This window comes from Amblyraja radiata, chromosome 2 (assembly GCF_010909765.2).
Source record: "Amblyraja radiata isolate CabotCenter1 chromosome 2, sAmbRad1.1.pri, whole genome shotgun sequence".
NCBI classification, from domain to species: Eukaryota; Metazoa; Chordata; class Chondrichthyes; order Rajiformes; family Rajidae; genus Amblyraja; species Amblyraja radiata.
The window spans coordinates 70,126,123-70,146,339 of record NC_045957.1 but is presented as its reverse complement, the minus strand read 5'-3'; the positions used below and the strand labels follow the sequence as shown (position 1 = coordinate 70,146,339).

General features: G+C 39.9%; 1 protein-coding gene across 6 annotated transcripts in view; it reads right to left on the bottom strand.

Annotated features, from left to right (window-relative positions):
• trio (trio Rho guanine nucleotide exchange factor) overlaps positions 1 to 20,217 on the bottom strand; it is a 341,131-nt gene that overhangs the window by 91,645 nt on the left and 229,269 nt on the right. For all 6 annotated transcript variants that reach the window (XR_004416575.1, XM_033048380.1, XM_033048401.1 and 3 more), the window contains 3 exons: positions 18,981 to 19,082; positions 18,536 to 18,675; positions 13,096 to 13,195 (listed from right to left, as the gene is read on the bottom strand). Coding sequence is in view for 5 of the 6 variants with exons in the window: in XM_033048380.1 (XP_032904271.1) it covers positions 13,096 to 13,195; positions 18,536 to 18,675; positions 18,981 to 19,082 (342 nt within the window). In the remaining variant the exon portion in view is untranslated. The remainder of the gene's footprint in view (positions 1 to 13,095; positions 13,196 to 18,535; positions 18,676 to 18,980; positions 19,083 to 20,217) is intronic.

The window sequence follows — 20,217 nt, the reverse complement described above, 5'->3', positions numbered from 1 at the left end:
TGTCAGTGGCAGCTTTAAACAAAATTTTGAGAGTGGGACCTCCATATTTCCAAGGACCAGCCACAATCTAATCCTTGCAGTTGGAGTACAGGGGCTAGCGGGACAAGTCCTCTGCAAGTCGCTCATTTAAGGTGGAGACCTTGGGTGTTAGTTTTGTGCAGCTGGTCTGATCCAACATGATGTGGCCCTATGTCTTACTCAAAAGATGTCACCTCCAACAGTGTAACACTCCTTCAGTAACGGACAGGCAGCAGCCCTAACACTAAGCAACAGCTGACTCAAACTAGTTTTTTGTGGTTTATGTGGGGTCAAGGAAGCAGAGACAACTAATTACAGTAAAATCCTATTTGCTACAAATATATTCAACAGTACCAACAGAATGCAGGGCTGATTGTTGTTTGTCTTGTTATTGATGTTTTCATTGAAAGTTGATTTGCTGAAGGTAATTTGGGGACGTTGAATACAAATTCATCATGAAGCAGTTGTGCATCATGCCATAGAATTACAGCTAAACGTCAACTATAGTTTACTGGATGGGAGTTTGGTGCAGGTCTTCCATGAACATGACGTGCTGATGCAGAAAGACATCAGGACATTGTAACTGACATAAACTCCATTCAATTTACAATTCAGGTGCATGTGCACATCTAGCCTGTCCAATCCCTTAAGAATCTTATATGTTTCTATAAGATCCCCTCTCAACTTTCTAAATTCCAGTGAATATAAGCCCAGTCAACCCACTCTTTCATCATATGTTGTCCTGGACATGTTTCTACAAGAGGACTATGGAGGAAGGAATCAAAAATTGATTGTGGAAAGCTGCTTTGTCTGATCAGAGGACTGTGACCAGCAGTGCGCTGCTGGCATCAATGCTGGGTCCACCACTGATTATTATATACATTATCGATTTGGATAACAAAGTAATTAACATTGTTAGTAAATTTGCAGATTCACCAAAATTGGTGGTATAGTAAACAGGGAGGAAAAATATCTAAGTTTACCACAGATCTAGAGCAGTTGGGAAAGTGGGCCAAAGAATGGCAAATGGAATTTTTGTCAGAGTTAAATTCACATTTGTCAATGTGAGGTGTTGCACTTTGGTACATCAAACCAGGGCAAGACTTACACAGTAAATGGTAGAGCTCAGGAGACTGTTGTAGGATCAGAGAGATCTGGGAGTACAGGTACACAGGTTCTCCAAATGCAGTCAGGTGAACAGTGTGGTGAAGGGTTGATTGGGAAGGATATTGAGTACAAAGGTTGGTTGATTGTATTCGATTGTATTGTATTCAAATTTATTGTCATTGTCTCAGTTAGAGACAACGAAATGAATTTCCCTTACAGGCAGTATCATAAAAATAAAAATAAATAAATAATAATAAATAATAAAACATATTAAAAATAAAATAGAATTTAAAAAAAAAGCACAAACACTGAAAGTCCACGACACAACATAACACAATGGCACCAAGGTGAGGAAGGCACCATAGTCCAGCCAGCCTCCCCTCCGTTCTTCCCAGATGTTCACTCGTGGTCGAGGCCTTCCTAGCACCCGCAGTCGCCGCCCTGGGTGGCCCGATGTTCAGGCCCTCACGCCGGGCTGGTGGAACGCCGACGCCGAACCCCGACGGTGAACATCCTCATCCTCAGCGGCCCGGACCTCTTGATCAGCCGCCTCCCACAGCCGGAGTCCGCAGCTCCCGTGTCCGCAGCTCCCGAGTCCGCAGGCCGAGCCGGGCAGAGTCGCAGGACCCCGCGCTGTCCATCAGTCCGCCCGCGTTGGGAGCTCCGCAAACCGCAGCTCCATGATGTCGGTGCCACAGGTCCAGCACTCTGGGCTCCAGACGGCGATCCCCGGTAAGGCATCGCCAGCCCCGCGATGTATCAGCGCTGTCCCGCCGCTGCTGGAGCTCTGGTCGGTCCTGGCAGGAAAGTCCACGCCAATCCAGTAGGTAGGGTGCTCGGGGGGGGGGGGGGGGGGGGGGCGAGGACGCAACTCGAATAATAGTCGCGTCTTCACCAGGAAGCGGCTGAAGGACGGTATCCCCCGCACTGTACCCTCTTCCCCCACATCAAAACACACAAAAAAACACACTTTTACATAACTAAATAAACAAAAAAACAAAAAGATACCGGGCTGTAGGTGGAGGCTGCTGGCACCAGCGCCACCGGAAGTACAACATGGTATATCATGATGCAGGTGTTTAGGTCATTGCTGAGACCATACTTAGAGTACGGTGTACAGTTCTGATCATCCAGCGATAGGAAGGAAGTTATTACGTTGAAAAGGGTGCAGAAGAGATTCACCATAAAATTACCTAGGGGTGCAGGCTTGGGAGAGGTTGGAAAGGAAGGTGTTGGATATGCTGGCACTTTTTGCTTTGGAGCATAGAAGGTTGAGGGATGACCTTGTTAAGATGTACAAGATAACGAGTAGCATGAATAAAATGAATGCTAACATTTTTTTTTCTCAGGGTACAGGATTCTAAAACTAGAAGCCACAAGCTGAAGGCGACAGGAGAAAGATTTAGGAGAGTGCTCAGGGGCAATTGCTTTACTCAGATAATAGTCCATATTTAGAATGAGCAGCTCGAGAGAGCTATAGAAGAAGATTCAATAACAACTTTTAAAAGACATTTGGACAGATATATGGATAGGAAGGGTTTAGTGGGCTATGGCCAAATGCAGGCAAATTGGTCTAGCCCAACATACTAAATTTCGTCAGCATGGAAAGGAAGGCAGATGTATAGCTCTGACTCAATTTCTGTGTTTGATTGACCTATAGTTTTCCACATGTCAAACTATAATCTCTTCAATAATTAATTGCATCATTTTCCCAATGACATGTCAGGTTTGTTTCAATTCCTAATCTCCGATTCCTCCTTTCTTGAATAAAGGCAATATATTCGTAGTTTTACAACCTTCTGGGACATATTTGAGAATCTGAAGCATTTTTGCAGATTAGAAATGACATGTCCACTAACTCTGCAGCCACTGCCTTCCAGACCCTTGCATGTTGGTCATCAGATATCAATGAACCCAATTCCTCCGCAAAAATCTATAAAGGTCTTCTCTGTTTTGTGACTAAAATTCAAACCATCCTTTACACCTGCCTCAAGCAAATGCACTGCAATGGACAAGCCTTGCACTCACTTCAGGGACTTAAAGAAAATATGCATTGGTTCATATTCAGCTCCAATTTATGTTGCTTTTCAAAGTGTGCACAATTGTAATGGCATTTTCTGGTTTAATTTTTTTTTAAAGGAAGAACAATTGTCAAACTACCTGGATCAGGATACCATTGATCGCCTGCTAAGCATACATATTTACATTCCCTATAGATTGAACCACAGATTATGGATTTTCTTTAGAATTCAATTTCCATTTGAATTTTCTGAGCAAAATGTAATTTAAAACGCAAAAAAACAGTTAAAAGGTTTATCTAAAAGCACAGGCTATTCTGACATTGCTGTGATGTGTCTACATTTTACAACATATTCACTCGAAGTGATGTTTTTGAAATGAATTTGATTCAGAGAAAAATGAAAGCATCATACTGTAGAAATCATTTCTACTGTAAAATAAGAGCAAACATTTACATTATTTACAGCAGGACCTTTTACCTAAAATAAGATCAGAACTATTTAATCATTAAAACAATGGTGTTTTAATTTAGGATTTGAATTAAAGCAGCATATATTGATCAAGAAGCAGCAAATTGATATGGTTGCCACGATATAAATATTATGTTTTAATCGTTTTATTAGATAGGCTCTAATGGACAAGTGCTATTCCACCAACAAACTAATTAGTGCACAATGAATCAATTAATTATGGATTATCCCAGCAGAATCCATATAATGGTAAAACAAATTAATTTGATGGTTTACAAAAAATACTGTTTTGTTATTAAACCAGCACATGAAGTTCCTTGTTCCTAATTTGATGGTTCAACATTTTTGCTCTCTTAAAATATATATTTTAATTCACAAACCGTTTTGATGAATCTTACTCTAAAGACACAAAGATCATGTTTGGTACGGTTTGAAAGATCCATGTATTATCCATACTTCTTAAGTATACATTTGAAATTTATAAAAGGAAAAATGGGAAAATATCACATACATTGAAGAGCAGCAAAGCCAGTTGATAAGATTGAATTGTTCTCTTCTGCAAACAGCCTCAAAATAACTCAAATGGCCTTCTATAACTCAAAATACCATATATTTATTGGAGAATTATTTCACTGACAGATTTGGATTATGTAGCATAAGGCTTTGCCAATATTATTGTAAGCATAAGAAATGAAATACACCTCTACATTTATTGATTATTTTCCTGATTATAATCTAGCTCTTGAAATATAAACCACAGTACAAGAAACGTACCCAGTTTTGATGAGGAACAGCTAAGGAGCTCAAAAGCTCTGTCACAGACTCCATGCCTCGGATGGAACTACCAGCCGAATTGCTTAAATCTTGCAACATCAGAAACACTAAAATGGCTTCAAAGGCAGTTTCAAACCCACACCAGTTGAATTCCCGTATCTATTTTGCAGCAAAGAGGAATGACGTTCATGCTGACAAATTTGGAATATAATGAATTTGCTTAACTTTAAAGATAAGATTTGAGCATAACAGAAAGGTTCTCTGTACTGTAAGAGCCAATTGAGGATCCTTTTAATCAGATGGAAAGGGTATTTCATGATTACTCTCAATTGCTGCACCAATTACTGCAGAAGAGCCTTTTCTACTTTCAGTTGCTGGATGCACATTAAAAGCAGTGAGCAAACATTAATTCTCATAATGATCATGATGGTGGAGGTGACATATTAACTTAAAACAAACTGTAGCAGAATAACTGCTCTAATGGAAATTGTTGCAATTTATAAAGCCTATTATTGGTGAAGAATTTTCAAGCTGCAAGAAATAAAATTAAAAGGGAAGTCTCCTGGCAGAGTTAAAAAGAAACTTAAAATAAAGATTATAGTATGAAGGTAGACAAAAATGCTGGAGAAACTCAGCGGGCGAGGCAGCATCTATGGAGCGAAGGAAATAGGCAACGTTTCATGCCGAAACCCTTCTTCAGACTGCTCCCTAGATGCTGCCTCACCCGCTGAGTTTATCCAGCATTTGTGTCTACCTTCGATTTTCCAGCATCTGCAGTTCCTTCTTAAACATTATAGTATGAAGCTTATCTTTACAGGAAATAGTAACTTTAACTAATTACTTGGCAGGGTAATCTCTTGAGGGAAGTGGGAGAAATTTTGCATGGGGCATAAAGTCAGGCATTGGGACACTGAGCTGAATGGACCATTTTGTGCAGCAAATACAATGACTCCATACACATCTTCAACTAAACATTTAGGCTGATCAGCACGTTATTAACAATGTGTTTCACTACTTTCCAAGCAAGGATTAAGTCATTAACACAAAGTGGCAGTGCTTTTGTTTTAGATAGAACCGATGATTGGGAAAATCTGCACCAATTGCAAAATGTGTTTGTTTACACAAGTTCCGCTCATGTTCAGTTGTGTGGCCCTGGTGTGCTTTGGCTCTGTACAACCATACAAACATATAACAATTACAGCACGAAACAGGCCATCTCGGCCCTTCTAGTCCGTGCCGAACCATAACCATAACCCTCCATTCCTTTCCCGTCCATATACCCATCCAATTTATTTTTAAATGATAAAATCGAACCTGCCTCCACCACTTCCACTGGAAGCTCATTCCACACAGCTATCACACTCTGAGTAAAGGTTCCCCCTCATGTTACCCCTAAACTTCTGTCTCTTAATTCTCAAATCATGTCCTCTTGTTTGAATCTTCCCTACCCTCAATGGAAAAAACTTATCCACGTCAACTCTGTCTATCCCTCTCATCATTTTAAAGACCTCTATCAAGTCCCCCTTTAACCTTCTGCGCTCCAAAGAATAAAGACCTAACTTGTTCAACCTTTCTCTGTAACTTAGTTTGCTGAAACCCAGGCAACATTCTAGTAAATCTCTTCTGTACTCTCTCTATTTTGTTGACATCTTTCCTATAATTTGGCGACCAAAATTGTACACCATACTCCAGAATTGGCCTCACCAATGCCTTGTACAATTTTAACATTACATCCCAACTTCTATACTCAATGGCAAATGTGGTCTGAAGAAGGGTTTCGGCCCGAAACGTCGCCTATTTCCTTCGCTCCATAGATGCTGCTGCACCCGCTGAGTTTCCCCAGCAATTTTGTGTACCTTCTATACTCAATGGTCTGATTTATAAAGGCCAGCACACCAAAAGCTTTCTTTACCACCCTATCTACATGAGATTCCACCTTCAGGGAACTATGCAGTTATTCCTAGATCCCTCTGTTCAACTGCATTCCTCAATTCGCTATCATTTACCATGTACGTCCTATTTTGATTTGTCCTGCCAAGATGTAGCACCTCACACTTATCAGCATTAAACTCCATCTGCCATCTTTCAGCCCACTCTTCCAAATGGCCTAAATCTCTCTGTAGACTTTGAAAATCTACTTCATTATCCACAACACCACCTATATTAGTATCATCTGCATACTTACTAATCCAATTTACCACACCATCATCCAGATCATTGATGTATATGACAAACAACAGTGGACCCAACACAGATCCCTGAGGCATCCCACTAGTCACCGGCCTCCAACCTGACAAACAGCCATCCACCATTACTCTCTGGCATCTCCCATTCAGCCACTGTTGAATCCATCTTGCTACTCCACCATTAATGCCCAACAATTGAACCTTCTTAACCAACCTTCCATGTTCCATGTCCTTTGAATCTTGTCAAAGGCCTTACTGAAGTCCATATTGACACCATCCCCCTAGTAACCTCTTCAAAAAATTCAAGAAGATTAGTCAAATATGACCTTCCAGGCACAAATCCATGTTGACTGTTCCTAATCAGACCCTGTTTATCCAGATGCTTATATATATTATCTCTAAGTATCCTTTCCATTAATTTTCCCACCACTGACGCCAAACTAACAGGTCTATAATTGCTAGGTTTACTCTTAGAACTCTTTTAAAACAATGGAACAACATGCACAGTACGCCAATCCTCCGGCACCATTCCCGTTTCAAATGACATTTGAAATATTTCTGTCATAGCCCCTGCTATTTCTACACTAACACCCCTCAATGTCATAGGGAATATCCTGTCAGGACCTGGAGACTTATCCACTTTTATATTTTTCAAAAGTGTCAGTACTTCCTCTTCTTTGAATCTCATAGTTTCCATAGCTACTCTACTTGTTTCCCTTGCCTCACATAATTCAATATCCTTCTCCTTGGTGAATACCGAAGAAAATAAATTGTTCAATATCTACCCCATCTCTTTTGGCTCTGCAGATAGCTGTCCACTCTGACTCTCTAATGGACCAATTTTATCCCTCGTTATACTTTTGCTATTAATATAGCTGTAGAAACCCTTTGGATTTACTTCCACCGTACTTGCCAAAGCAACCTCATATAGAAACATAGAAAATAGGTGCAGGAGTAGGCCATTCGGCCCTTCGAGCCTGCACTGCCATTCAATATGATCATGGCTAGTCATCCAACTCAGTATCCTGTACCTGCCTTCTCTCCATACCCCCTGATCCCTGTAGCCACAAGGGCCACATCTAACTCCTTCTTAAATATATCTTCTTTTAGCTTTTCTAATTTCTTTCTTAAGATTCTTTTTACATTCTTTATACTCCTCAAGCACCTCATTTACTCCATGCTGCCTATAATTATTGTAGATCTCTCTTTTCCCTTGAAAACCATGGCTCTTTCCAATTATTGCTATTTCTTTTCAACCGAACAGGGACATCAAGATTCTGTACTCTTAAAATGTCACCTTTAAATGTCCTCCATTTCTCTTCTACATCCTTCCCATAAAACAAAATATCCCAATTTACTCCTTTTAAATCCTTTCGCATCTCCTCAAAGTTAGCCTTTCTCTAATCAAAAATCTCAACCCTTGGTCCAGTTCTGACCTTCTCCATAATTATATTGAAACTAATGGTATTGTGATCACTGGACCCGAACTGTTCCCCAACGCATACCTCCGCCACCTGACCTGGCTCATTTCTTAACAGGAGGTCCAGCACTGCCCCATCTCTAGTAGGTACCTCTATGTATTGCTGCAAAAAACTATCCTGCACACATTTTAGAAACTCCAAACCATCCAGCCCTTTTACAGAATGTGTTTCCCAGTCTATGTGTGGTAAATTGAAATCTCCCAAAATCACTACCTTGTGCTTACTACTAATATCTGCTATCTCCTTACATATTTGCTCTTCCAATTCTCGCTCCCCATTAGGCGGTCTATAATACACCCCTATAAGTGTTGCTACACCTTTCCCATTTCTCAGTTCCACCCAAATAGCCTCCCTAGACAAGCCCTCTAATCTATCCTGCCAAAGCACTGCTGTAATATCTTCCCTGACAAGCAATGCAACACCTCCACCTCTTGCCCCTCCATTTCGATCACACCTGAAGCAACGAAATCCTGGAATACTTAGTTTCCAATCACAGCCATCCTGCAACCATGTTTCACTAATCGCCACAACATCCTACTTCCAGGTGTCAATCCAAGCTCTAAGCTCATCCACCTTTCTAACAATGCTCCTAGCATTAAAATATACACATTTAAGAAACCCATGACCTCTTATTCTCTGTTTATTATATTTTTCTTCTTTCTCCCCTACATGTTGGGTCTAAGTGATTCCCTTCTCTGCCTCCTGCCTCACACACTGTCTACTAGCTTTCTCTATTTGAGTCCCTCCCCCCAACCGTTCTAGTTTAAAGTCTCCCCAGTAGCCTTTGCAAATCTCCCCGCCAGGATATTGGTCCCCCTCAGGTTCAAGTGCAACCCGTCCTTTTTGTACAGGTCACACCTTCCCCAAAAGAAGTCCCAATGATCCAGAAACTTGAATCCCTGCCCTCTGCACCAGTCCCTCAGCCACGCATTTATCCTCCACCTCACTCCATTCCTACAACGAGTCAGTTTTAATTTGAAAATGTATTCCTGGATTAGCTAATAGATAAATTTGAATAACACAAGCATAATACAGGTATACTTCAGAAAAATGTACAAAATTGTCAATACACCACCTTAGACTATGTCTGTAATTTAAATTACAGAAAATTACACCATATTTCTGCAATTCAATTTACAGAAAATATCTTCATGCATATGCAAAACTATTCCGGTTACATTAGAATGAAATGTTCAGAAGGGATCTGCCATTATGGTTAGGGTAGGAAAGAACTGCAGATGCTGGTTGAAGGTAATCACAAAATGCTGGAGTAACTCAGTGGGACATGGAGCAACTCTGGAGAGAAGGAATGGGCGACTTTTCGGGTCGAGACCCATCTTCAGACTGATGTCAGGAGAGTGGGCGGGACAGAAATCGAATGTAGTCGGAGACAGTAAGACTGGTGGGAGAACTGGGAAGGAGGAGGGGGTGGAGAGAGAGGGCAAGCAAGGGCTATTTGAAGTTAGAGAAGTCAATGGGGCGTGAGCTACCCAAGCGAAATATGAGGTGCTGTTCCTCCAATTTGTGCTGGGCCCCACTCTGACAATGGAGGAGGCCCAGGACAGAAAGGTCAGATTGGGAATGAGAGGGGAAGTTAAAGTGCTGAGCAACCGGGAAATCAGGAAGGTTAAGGTGGACTGAGCGGAGGTGTTCAGCGAAACGATCGCCAAGCCTGCGCTTGGTCTCACCGATGTACAAGAGTTGACACCTGGAACAACGGATACAGTAGATGAGGTTGGAGATGGTGCAAGTGAACCTCTGCCTCACCTGGGAAGACTGTCGGGGTCCTTGGATGGAATCGAGGGGGGTAAAGGGACAGGTGTTGCATCCCCTGTGGTTTCCACTAGGGATCCCACTACTGGCCACATCTTCCCATCTCCACCCCTTTCAGTGCAATCATCGCCATCTCTTTGTATACTGCTGTTTGAACGGCTGCTTCCTGCTTTTAGGTCCAGATGATGATGTAGAAGCCATTTTGGAAGCTCCCTCTCCCTCCCTTGCTCTCTCTCCCTCCTTCCTCTCTTTCCTTCCCTCCCTCCCTCTCTCTCTCCTCGTCCCTCTTTCCCTCCCTCTCTCTTCTTCCCTCACTTCTTCCTTTTTTTCTCTCTCCCTCTCTTATTCCTCCCTCCCTCTCTCCTTCTCCCTCCCCGAACAGTCTGTGACCCATAGCGCGCTGTGTTTAAAGCCCACAGCAATCCAACCGGTAGCGCTATATTTAGAACCCATAGAGCTGTAGCCGACAGCTCTTCGTTTAAATTCCCACTCGCTAAACTGACAGCGCTGTTGAAACCTGGAGCGGGACAGGCAGATCAAAGCTTACAAAAATAATCATCCAGATCTTGAAATTTAAACTCTAATAGATTTAATTGCTATATTCTTTAGAGGTACAGTATGACTTTTTATATCCTTGCATTTTTTAAGCAGCAAGATGAAACAGGAAGTCGGGCCGATTAAAAAAAAAGTATTTAACAAAGCAAAATCATACATCCGTATTCTTATTGCATTTCTGTACAAAATATGGAAAATCCAAACTACTTGGCAGCACTGCATACTGAAACATAACTGCCATTATGTTGTTCAATTCTATACCTGCATGGAAGTCTGCAACGTTTGGAAGTCAAATACCAATGCATCTAACCTCTTGCCTTGCTGCTAAACTCAGGAGCGAAAAAGACTACAAAAAGTTGTGACCACTGCCCAGTCCATCACCGGCTTTGACCTCCCCACCGAAGGGATCTATCTTAGTCGCTGCCTCAAAAAGGCAGCCAAAATCATCAAAGACCCACACCATCCTGGCCACACACTTATCTCACCACTGCCATCAGGAAGAAGGTACAGGGGCCTGAAGACTGTAACGTCCAGGTTCAGGAACAGCTTCTTCCCCACAGCCATCAGGCTGTTAAACACAACAAATAACTATGAGCTCTGAACTGCAAAAGACTATATCATTATTTATTATTTGCACTATATTTGTTATTTATTGAACTTTTTCTTTTTTTTCCCCATTATATACATTGCATACATATTCACATATTCTGTTGTGCTGCAGCAAGTAAGAATTTCATTGTCCCGTCCGGGACATATGAGAATAAAACACTCTTGACTCTACCTCCATTCTGCAAGATAGCTATGGCAGCTTAGTTAAACACAGGGGCCACAAAGACCAATGTGGTGCGGTATGTAGGGTAGTAGTGGTGAGTGGCCAATATGAGAACAAGCTGCAAAGATTCAATTGACACTTAACTTCATTTGTGCTTAATATTCTCCAATCTTGCATTGGGTGTATTGTGTGCAATTCTGGTCATCACATTTTGGGAATAATGTTTGAGCTGAGAAAGTGCAGAGAGATTCACCAGGATATCACCTGGATTGGAGGACTTTGATTACGGGGAGAGATTGTGGATTGGCTAAGATTGTTTTATCCTGTGTAAATTAAGATGAGGGGTGACCTGATAGAAGTATATAACATTTTAAGAGGCATAGATAGTAAGAATATTTTTTTTGTCATGGCTGGGATATCAATAACAAGTGGGTATATATTTAGGATTTTTAAAGAGGATTTGAAGGAAAAGTTTTCATTTGCACAGCGAGTGTTTGCTTTCTGGAACCACTTGGAGAAAACCCATTTCAGTCACAGGGAGAGCATACATATCCATACAGATGACACCCACAGACAGGATTGAACTAGGGTCTCTGTTGCTGTAAGCCAGCAACTCTACTGCTGTGCCACTGTACCACCTCAGGCTCAGGAGATAGTGGAGTCAGATCACAATATTTAAAATGCATTTTAAAAGACACTTAAATGGACACGAAATAGAACATATTGACCAAAAACAGGAAAATAGGATTAATGTAGATGGGCAAAATGTCGGCATGGTTGTGGTGGGCTGAAGAGCCTGTTTCTGTGCTGTACAATTCTATATTCTGTGCTAACTTTGCTAATAGCATCGGAAACCGCAGATAAGAAATGGACCTGAGCAGATTTTTCAAAAACATGGGATATATTTCTAACATTTTGCTTTAATAATTTAATTTCCATGGTGCTTTTCAGTTACTGCATGTAAATTTATTTCTTAGAAAAAATGGCTCCTGCCACTATTACCCCAAACTTTGAGTTATGTCAATAAACGTCTCATGAAGTGAAAACCTTAATCTGCTGGGAAGCCTTTTGACCACAGACCAATTCCATTGGAATTTAATGCTGTCTGCTTTCAATGCTCAAATGTATTTTACATTATGATTTACAGGAAAAAAAAAGTATAAATATTAATTGATATTGCTCTCTCCAGCAAATTACTGCAATTATCACTAATCACTCTAGCTTAATCAAATTAAAGAAGAAATCTGGCCACTTCCTCTCTCACGATTGAGCTTAAAAGAGCTTTTTATCTTCCAGTTGTTTTCTAAAGAACTTTAATGTTCTAAAGATTCAGATCACTTTCACCTACAATATTGCCAACTGTGAGCCAGAAAGTAGATTAAGGGAAAAAGGCACATTTTCAAGTCAGGCTTTCAACCTGGCTTTAGATAGTTTGTTAGTTATAGGCCAATAAAATTAATCAATGCTGCCTCTTCTCATTTTCCTCAAGGCAACATTTTCCCATGTGAAGAACAATGCCGTAAGAGATCACATTCAGAAATACCAAACATTTTTTTACTTGCAGCATACTAAGAATAAGTTACAATTTAAAGTTTTTTTTTGATTGTGCTAACAATATATGTTAGCTTGTCTATGTAATACATGGATGCTAGGCTTTACTTTCCTCTTTGCAGCACATTAGTGGACATGTTTACATTAATTTTTCAAAGATTACTGTGGTATATTGGCAGAAAAATAAAAGGGAATTAGTAAATCATATTTTAGTCTCAGATCACAAATTCAAATGCGTGTTGCCGTTGACCTTCAAACTCAAAAGATATAGAAAATCACAACTCTTTGGTTAAAAACTGTACTTTTAATTGTGCAGTGTTTCTGTAGTCAATTCATTGGAATCTAGTCAAACCCATGGAAATGATGTTGAACATCACAATGTCACCTACCTTATCACTGTCCAACGTATTCTGTGAGGTCCTTGATGCAATGGAGATTGTGTCAGGTTGACTGCTTGCATCTCCCTGGCTATCGAGATCTTCTCCATCCCTGCAAAACCATGAAACATCCTGATGTCTTTTGCATTTCAGGTGATTTTTAACAGATTCCGGTTATTAATTACTATAACTCTTCCATTACTTATTTGTTCAACAAATTTACTTTGAAGCTAGATCACAATAATGTGATCTTACCAAGAATAACTTCTGTTTATAATTATATTTGATGCCAAATTTAACATTCACTCTCACCATCTAAATGAGAAATCTATTAATCTGTTTCTATTCAGTTTGTCTTGACACTGAGAATGCACGGAATGAATTCCAAAATGACAGTATGGATTATTTTAAGTACAGATGAGCTCTCTTTAGCAATGTGTTTGCCTCAAACAATTACTGCGACAAAATAAAATTGCAATAAAAGCAATAAATGGGCAGACGGTGGCACAGCGGTGGAATTACTGCTTTGCAGTGCCACAGACTCGGGTTCGATCCTGACTATGGGTGCTATCTGTACGGAGTTTGTATGTTCTCCCTGTGATCTGCGTGGGTTTTCTCCGGGGTCTCCGGTTTCCTCCCACACTCCAAAGACATACAGGTTTGTAGGCTAATTGGCTTGGTAAAATTGTAAATTTTCCCTAGTGTATGTAGGATAGTGTTAGTGTGTGGGGATTGCTGGTTGGCACAGACTCAGATGGATGTGTTTCCACGTGTTATCTCTAAACTAAATGCAACCAACGATGTAACTCATTACAAAGTACATCACAATACGGTTACCTGATAAAATTTGGTAACACGCCACATAATGAACTAATAAATTATCTAAAATGGGGTCAAAAGTTGATCTTAAGGAACATTTTCAAGGAAGAGAAAAATGGAGAGGTTTACTGAGGAAACTTTAGTGCATAATTTATAGGTAAGCAAGTACATAACTACCAAAGACAATGCAATATAACAAGGGGACTTTGGAGAACGGGGGTAATGAGGTTACAGGAGTTTTCAGATTATGATTGGGGGATTTGAAAAGAGTATGAATATCACAGCTGAACTGTGATGAGTCATTGGAACTTGCTGTAATTAAATAATTGTCGGTGACACATAACCAGCTCTAGATCATTTATGCATGTCGGTGGAAGAATGTACAGGTCCCTACAGACTACTACAGATTAGAATTTGCTGTTGTTAAATAATTAACTGGAGGGAAATACATCTGAAGTTTGGATTCTAAGGTATGGTTCAAGTTTAACCATTTTTCTGATCATGCTTGTAGGCGTCATAGTGCGAACAAAAATACTTCCACAATGTCAGGCTTGTTATGAGACAATTGTTTAATTAACTCGCTCTCAAATCTGGTGGTTGCCATGGCATTCACTGACATTTGCGAGCAATGGGAGACAAGTTTCCGAAAATATTTCTCCTCAATTTGCCAGGCATCCATTTTTGAACATTTTTGTTATGTTGACAAATGATTTTGGTCTTCTCATAGTGCATGGAATAAAATACATAGAACCCCTAAATAGAAAATTATTGTGATTGTGACAATTTTGTGTACAGCCTGGAGTCTACATGTGGTTTTGTGTGATCAGTAAAACATGATTAAACATTGCTTTACTGTTTAAATCAGTAAAATTATCTTTGGTGAAAGAGACAAAACACAAAAATGTCAAAGCATAATTTAGGATCATGTTAAGATCTGCATTTTCTAACAATAATCTTCCGACGTGTTGCATATTTGTCTGTGGGGACCTGCATATTTTTCAACCGACATGTATATATGATCAAAAGCTTGTCATGTTGTTACCAAGAACTGTTCCTTTCAGTACAACTATTACATTATGAGTCAATTTGCACAATTATCTATCCTTCTCCAGGAGCTTAATGTTTTTCCCTGTCACTAAAACTAAGAGAACAGTTACAGCAACTAAAAATATAGGAAGAAATACAGGGGAAAATACATTTATTTCCTCACAGCGAGTTCTGAAATTTAAAACAGATTAGGAACAATGTGTCATCTCCTGCCCACAGCTAACCACGTCACAATGTAAATGGACAACGTTCAGTTATTTAGAAGCAGTTTGAGCCTTGCCTGATTTTTCCAATTACAAAAGAACTTTGCAATGTTACACATGGGGAGTTCTGCCTTATCAAAATGAAATTATTTGTGTGATAGTTGATAACTGGATAACTTGTGAACTACTTTGTTGCCAAGATTAAGACCATTCAGATGCCCCCCCTTTGGTATTCCTACGTTTTAGTAGCCGACAGACCAATTAGCTAACAACACTCCACTACCCCATCAGTTTTGACAATTATCCTACTTCTTTCTCGTTTCTCCCTATCTCCCCTCACCAAACTCATCTTATCCTTGAAACACACCTAGTTTCTTAGTCCATTTGCTAACCACCAAACTCTCCTTTAGGTCCACATGTTAGTGGATGGTAATGAATCCTTCCAATCAAATTTGCCACCATTTACCCTCCCCTAACAAAGAGACTATGATCCTTACTTGCTGCCCCTGCCCATAATTCCACAAATGTAAAATACTACTTAATACCTATCCTTCCTTTCCTCTATGAAGTAATTGATGGGCTGTGGCTTACCAAATTTGAGGCCGAAACTCTTGGCTTGATTTCCTCCTATCAGTTTTTTTGGGGCATGTCATTGGTAACAGTAGCCCCTGTTGAACCTTGTAGTCACTGACTTACATTGGTTCCTGTATGAGATAATTTTTTTAATTCTCATCTTTGTTTTCATCGTCTCTATGGCCTCATTCCGTCCTCCACCCCAACACTAACATTTCTTCCAGCTCCATAAATGCAGAAGATATGTGTGATTTACGAATTCTTGCTCATCCAAGTGAAAGTGCTCCACCAATGGTGGATGAGACTACAGCAGCCATACCCCACAGTTCTGAAATTCCCACCTTAAACCTAGCTTGTCATTACATTTCCTTACAGGTTTTGATGATAGTTTATCTCACAGTTGTTAATGAAGTCGCTTTGGTATGTTAAATAAGCCATATAGGCTGTGGGCCGAGCATCAAAAATGTGTCTAGAAATGGGATTTTGTGACCCAAGTCACCAAACTACATGAAATGTTCACATATTGTGTAAAAAAAATTATATAAATCACCCCTGAAACTCGATATGAAGAAGACTTGCACATTTTTATTAAATTAGAGAAAAACCGGAAAATTTCCAGGTAATTTTTAGTCCAATCAAAGCACGTTTAACATTGAGTTGTCTGCCAGTTGGCCAATCACGCGTTTTGCTTAAGGCTAGCACACAAAATGGCTAAGGGGGCTTCACAGATGCCTGTTTTACTGGAGATTCCGATTTGTTGTTCTGTGGAATAAATGTCGTGGAAACTTGCAGCAGGTAATTGTATTTAGTGGGAAAAGCATTAAAACGGCTGAAGAAAGTGCTGCGAAGTGTATTAAAGTGCAAGAAAGCCTTCAAAGCAAAGTCCCTGCTGAGGTCCTGGAACACAAAGATTTAGACAGCCAGGGACCAACTCTAACTAAAAGGTAAGATCTAAAGTCTGAATTTATGAAAATCTATCTGTATGGAGTTTAATTAATTTAATTGCACCCTTTTATAATGTGAATAAATTCATTCATTCATTCACTTACTTCATTCATTCATGAAATTGAGGGCCTAAACTATATGTATCCATAAGACAGTCGATTAAACATTGTCACTAATGCCAGCCTGTTGTAGAGTAATAAGTCTTTAACAGCTAATCTCGGAGCTGCCTGCGAAAACTTACCGGGAAAAAGTGCTCCGATCGCGGGACATAGGTACTCGCGGTAAAGTGAAGCCACGGTCTCAATTAATAAGCGGCCGATTCGCGAACGCGGAGCCGCGGATCATCTCCGCGGGCGGGCAGGGGGGGAGGCTGTATATAGTGCAATCTGTAGCGGTCGTTTTCAGACCCCCGACAACGGGGAAAAAACGGAGGGATATCTGACCATTTCTCACTGCAATGGAAGCCTATAAATAGCGATCGATATCCCTCCGTTTTTTTCCCGTTGTCGGGGGTCTGATAACAACCGCTACAGACGGCACTATGTACAGCCTCCCCCCCCCCCCTGCCCGCCCGCGGAGATGATCCGCGGCTCCGCGTTCGCGAATCGGCCGCTTATTAATTGAGACCGCGGCTTCACTTTACCGTGAGTACCTATGTCCCGCGATCGGAGCACCTTTTCCCGGTAAGTTTTCGCAGGCAGCTCCGAGATTAGCTGTTAAAGACTTATTACTCTACAACAGGCTGGCATTAGTCACAATGTTTAATTTACTGTGTTTTGGATACATATAGTTTAGTGCCCTCAATTTCATGAATGAATGAAGTAAGTGATTGAATGAAGTAAGTGAATGAATGAATGAATTTATTCACATTATAAAAGGGTGCAATTAAATTAATTAAACTCCATACAGTTAGATTTTCATATATTCAGGCTTTAGATCTTACCTTTTAGTTAGAGTTGGTCCCTGGCTGTCTAAATCTTTGTGTTCCAGGACCTCAGCAGGGACTTTGCTTTCAAGGCTTTCTTGCACTTTAATACACTTCGCAGCACTTTCTTCAGCCTTTTTAATGCTTTTCCCACTAAAGACAATTACCTGCTGCAAGTTTCCACGACATTTATTCCACAGAACAACAAATCGGAATCTCCAGTAAAACAGGCATCTGTGAAGCCCCCTTAGCCATTTTGTGTGCTGGCCTGAAGCAAAGCGCGTGATTGGCCAACTGGCAGACAACTCAATGTTAAACGTGCTTTGATTGGACTAAAAATTACCCGAAAATTTTCCGGTTTTTCTCTAATTTAATAAAAAATGTGCAAGTCTTCTTCATATCGAGTTTCAGGGGTGATTTATATAAATTTTTTTACACAATATGTGAAAATTTCATGTAGTTTGGTGACTTGGGTCACGAAACTGCAGAATAAAGCTCCTCGGCCCACAGCCTAATATAGATGGAAGTTGATATTACTGTGGTTTACACTCAGTTAACTTATTGGCACTTGTTTGATTTAATAGCACAGCAATTAAATATAAACATTGCTGCACTTAAAATTCGGCAGCTAGCCACGTCAGAAAAATATTGTGATGCATAATTTGTCTCTGGTTTACGTATTTTTTTCCTTCACAGTTTCAGTAATGAGATATTGGATACAAATGGTGTAAACTTGATTTCACTCACTATTTAAAAAACAAGTAATCAATCTGGGAAGTTAGAAATACATGTGAAAGATTATATGCATCGCACTTACGATTTAAAAAATGATTTGCTTGAGGCAACATACATTAAATATTGATATTACCTTGGATTATTAGCACAACATGTGGAACAATTACTGTGCCAATGAAAGAAGCAGCAATATGTAATCACTCACCTCCTTCCCTTATGTTTGTGAGAAGCAGGTTTGGGCAGATGGATTGCTTCTTTCAGTGCACCTTTCAGATGAATAGTTCTTTCCTGTATAACTTCTCGTATATGCTTAATCCAATCTTGTTTATTTTCAATACTCGATGCCTTAATCATGAAAAATTCATATATAAACAAGATAAAAACGACATAATAGATTTCCTCTGTAACATATGCTTCCGTGAATTGAAGAGCAGTTTAAATTACTTTTATTTATAAATTATTTCAGTACACGTGGCACATGATCAATGATCACATGAGTAGTTTGATTAATATTACTATATTTTCCACAGAGAATAAGGAATAGAGAATATTGAATTTTAGTCAACATCCCAATAGCAAACTCAGTAAATGGAATTTGCAATAAATTTTTTGGAAAACTCTCAAATTCTTGAAAAAAAGATCAAGATTACCTTCAAAACTATTTTATTATCCGAGGTTGGTGTCCGTCCAATCCACAATGCAAACTTACACTGATCTCCTTCAACATGTTCTGTGACACCGAGCTCTGAGGTCTACACAAAAAAAGAAAATAATTGGAAATAAATGGTCAGATTATGCTCATCTATTTTCTACAGTATTTATGCTGTAACAATTATAATGAAGGAAACAGAAATAAGGTAAATTTAATTATAAACAAAACAAATTTCAAATGGCCGACAATTAATGTTTTTTTGTTGCATGGCTGTCCAATATTCGTAAAACAGCTAATTTTTAATTATAATTTCAAAAATTGAACATAAAAGTATATATTTCTTTACTTTAGACTGTGAATTAGGCATATAAAGTGCAATGGCATGTAAGGTTTAAGTAGATAGGACATCACAAGGCATTAATTGTCAGTGGCAGATAGCTGCATTCTTGTTCAAGAATATCTAGGTTCTGCTGCGCATAATCTAGGATTGCTTCATTGTCCGATGGGTTATGAGTGAAATTGAACGTTCCTAATTCTGAACATGATGGAAGGAAGATCATTGAGAAGGCTTTTACAAGCCCTGAGGGACTCTTGGAGCAATCGCCTGGGAGTGAGATAGCAGACCTCATGCAACCTCTGCAGTTTAATAGAACAGACATAGAAGGGTCTCAGTGATTGCCAGAGAGACTGAACTAAACAGGCTGAAGAAGGGTCTCGACCCGAAATGTCGCCTATTTCCTTCACTGCATAGATGCTGTCTCACCCGCTGAGTTCTCCAGCATTTTTGTCTACCTTCGATTTTCCAGCATCTGCAGTTCCTTCTTAAAGAACTAAACAGGCATATCATTTATCTTTATCTAAAAACACTTTAAAAAAAACTGCAGATGTTGGAAATCAGAAATGAACACATTGTTGCAGCTAAAGATCAGATTAAACCATTTATACAGGGTCTCAACCCGAAATGTCACCTACCCATGTTCTCCAGAGATGATGCCTGACCTGCTGAAATACTCCAGCATTTGGTGTTCTTTTGTGGATACTCAAAGGAATTTCATCTGATTTTAACTGCTCCTTACCTGCCACATTCTGTCTCAATATATCACAGAAATTCCCTTTGCCCTAATCATCCCCCTCCTATCTAGCTTCTTCGGCCTAAACTCTTATTTTCTCTCTTTCCCTGTTCTGATGAAGGGTCCTCCTAGACTTGAAATATTAAAGGCCCAGTCCCACTTTCC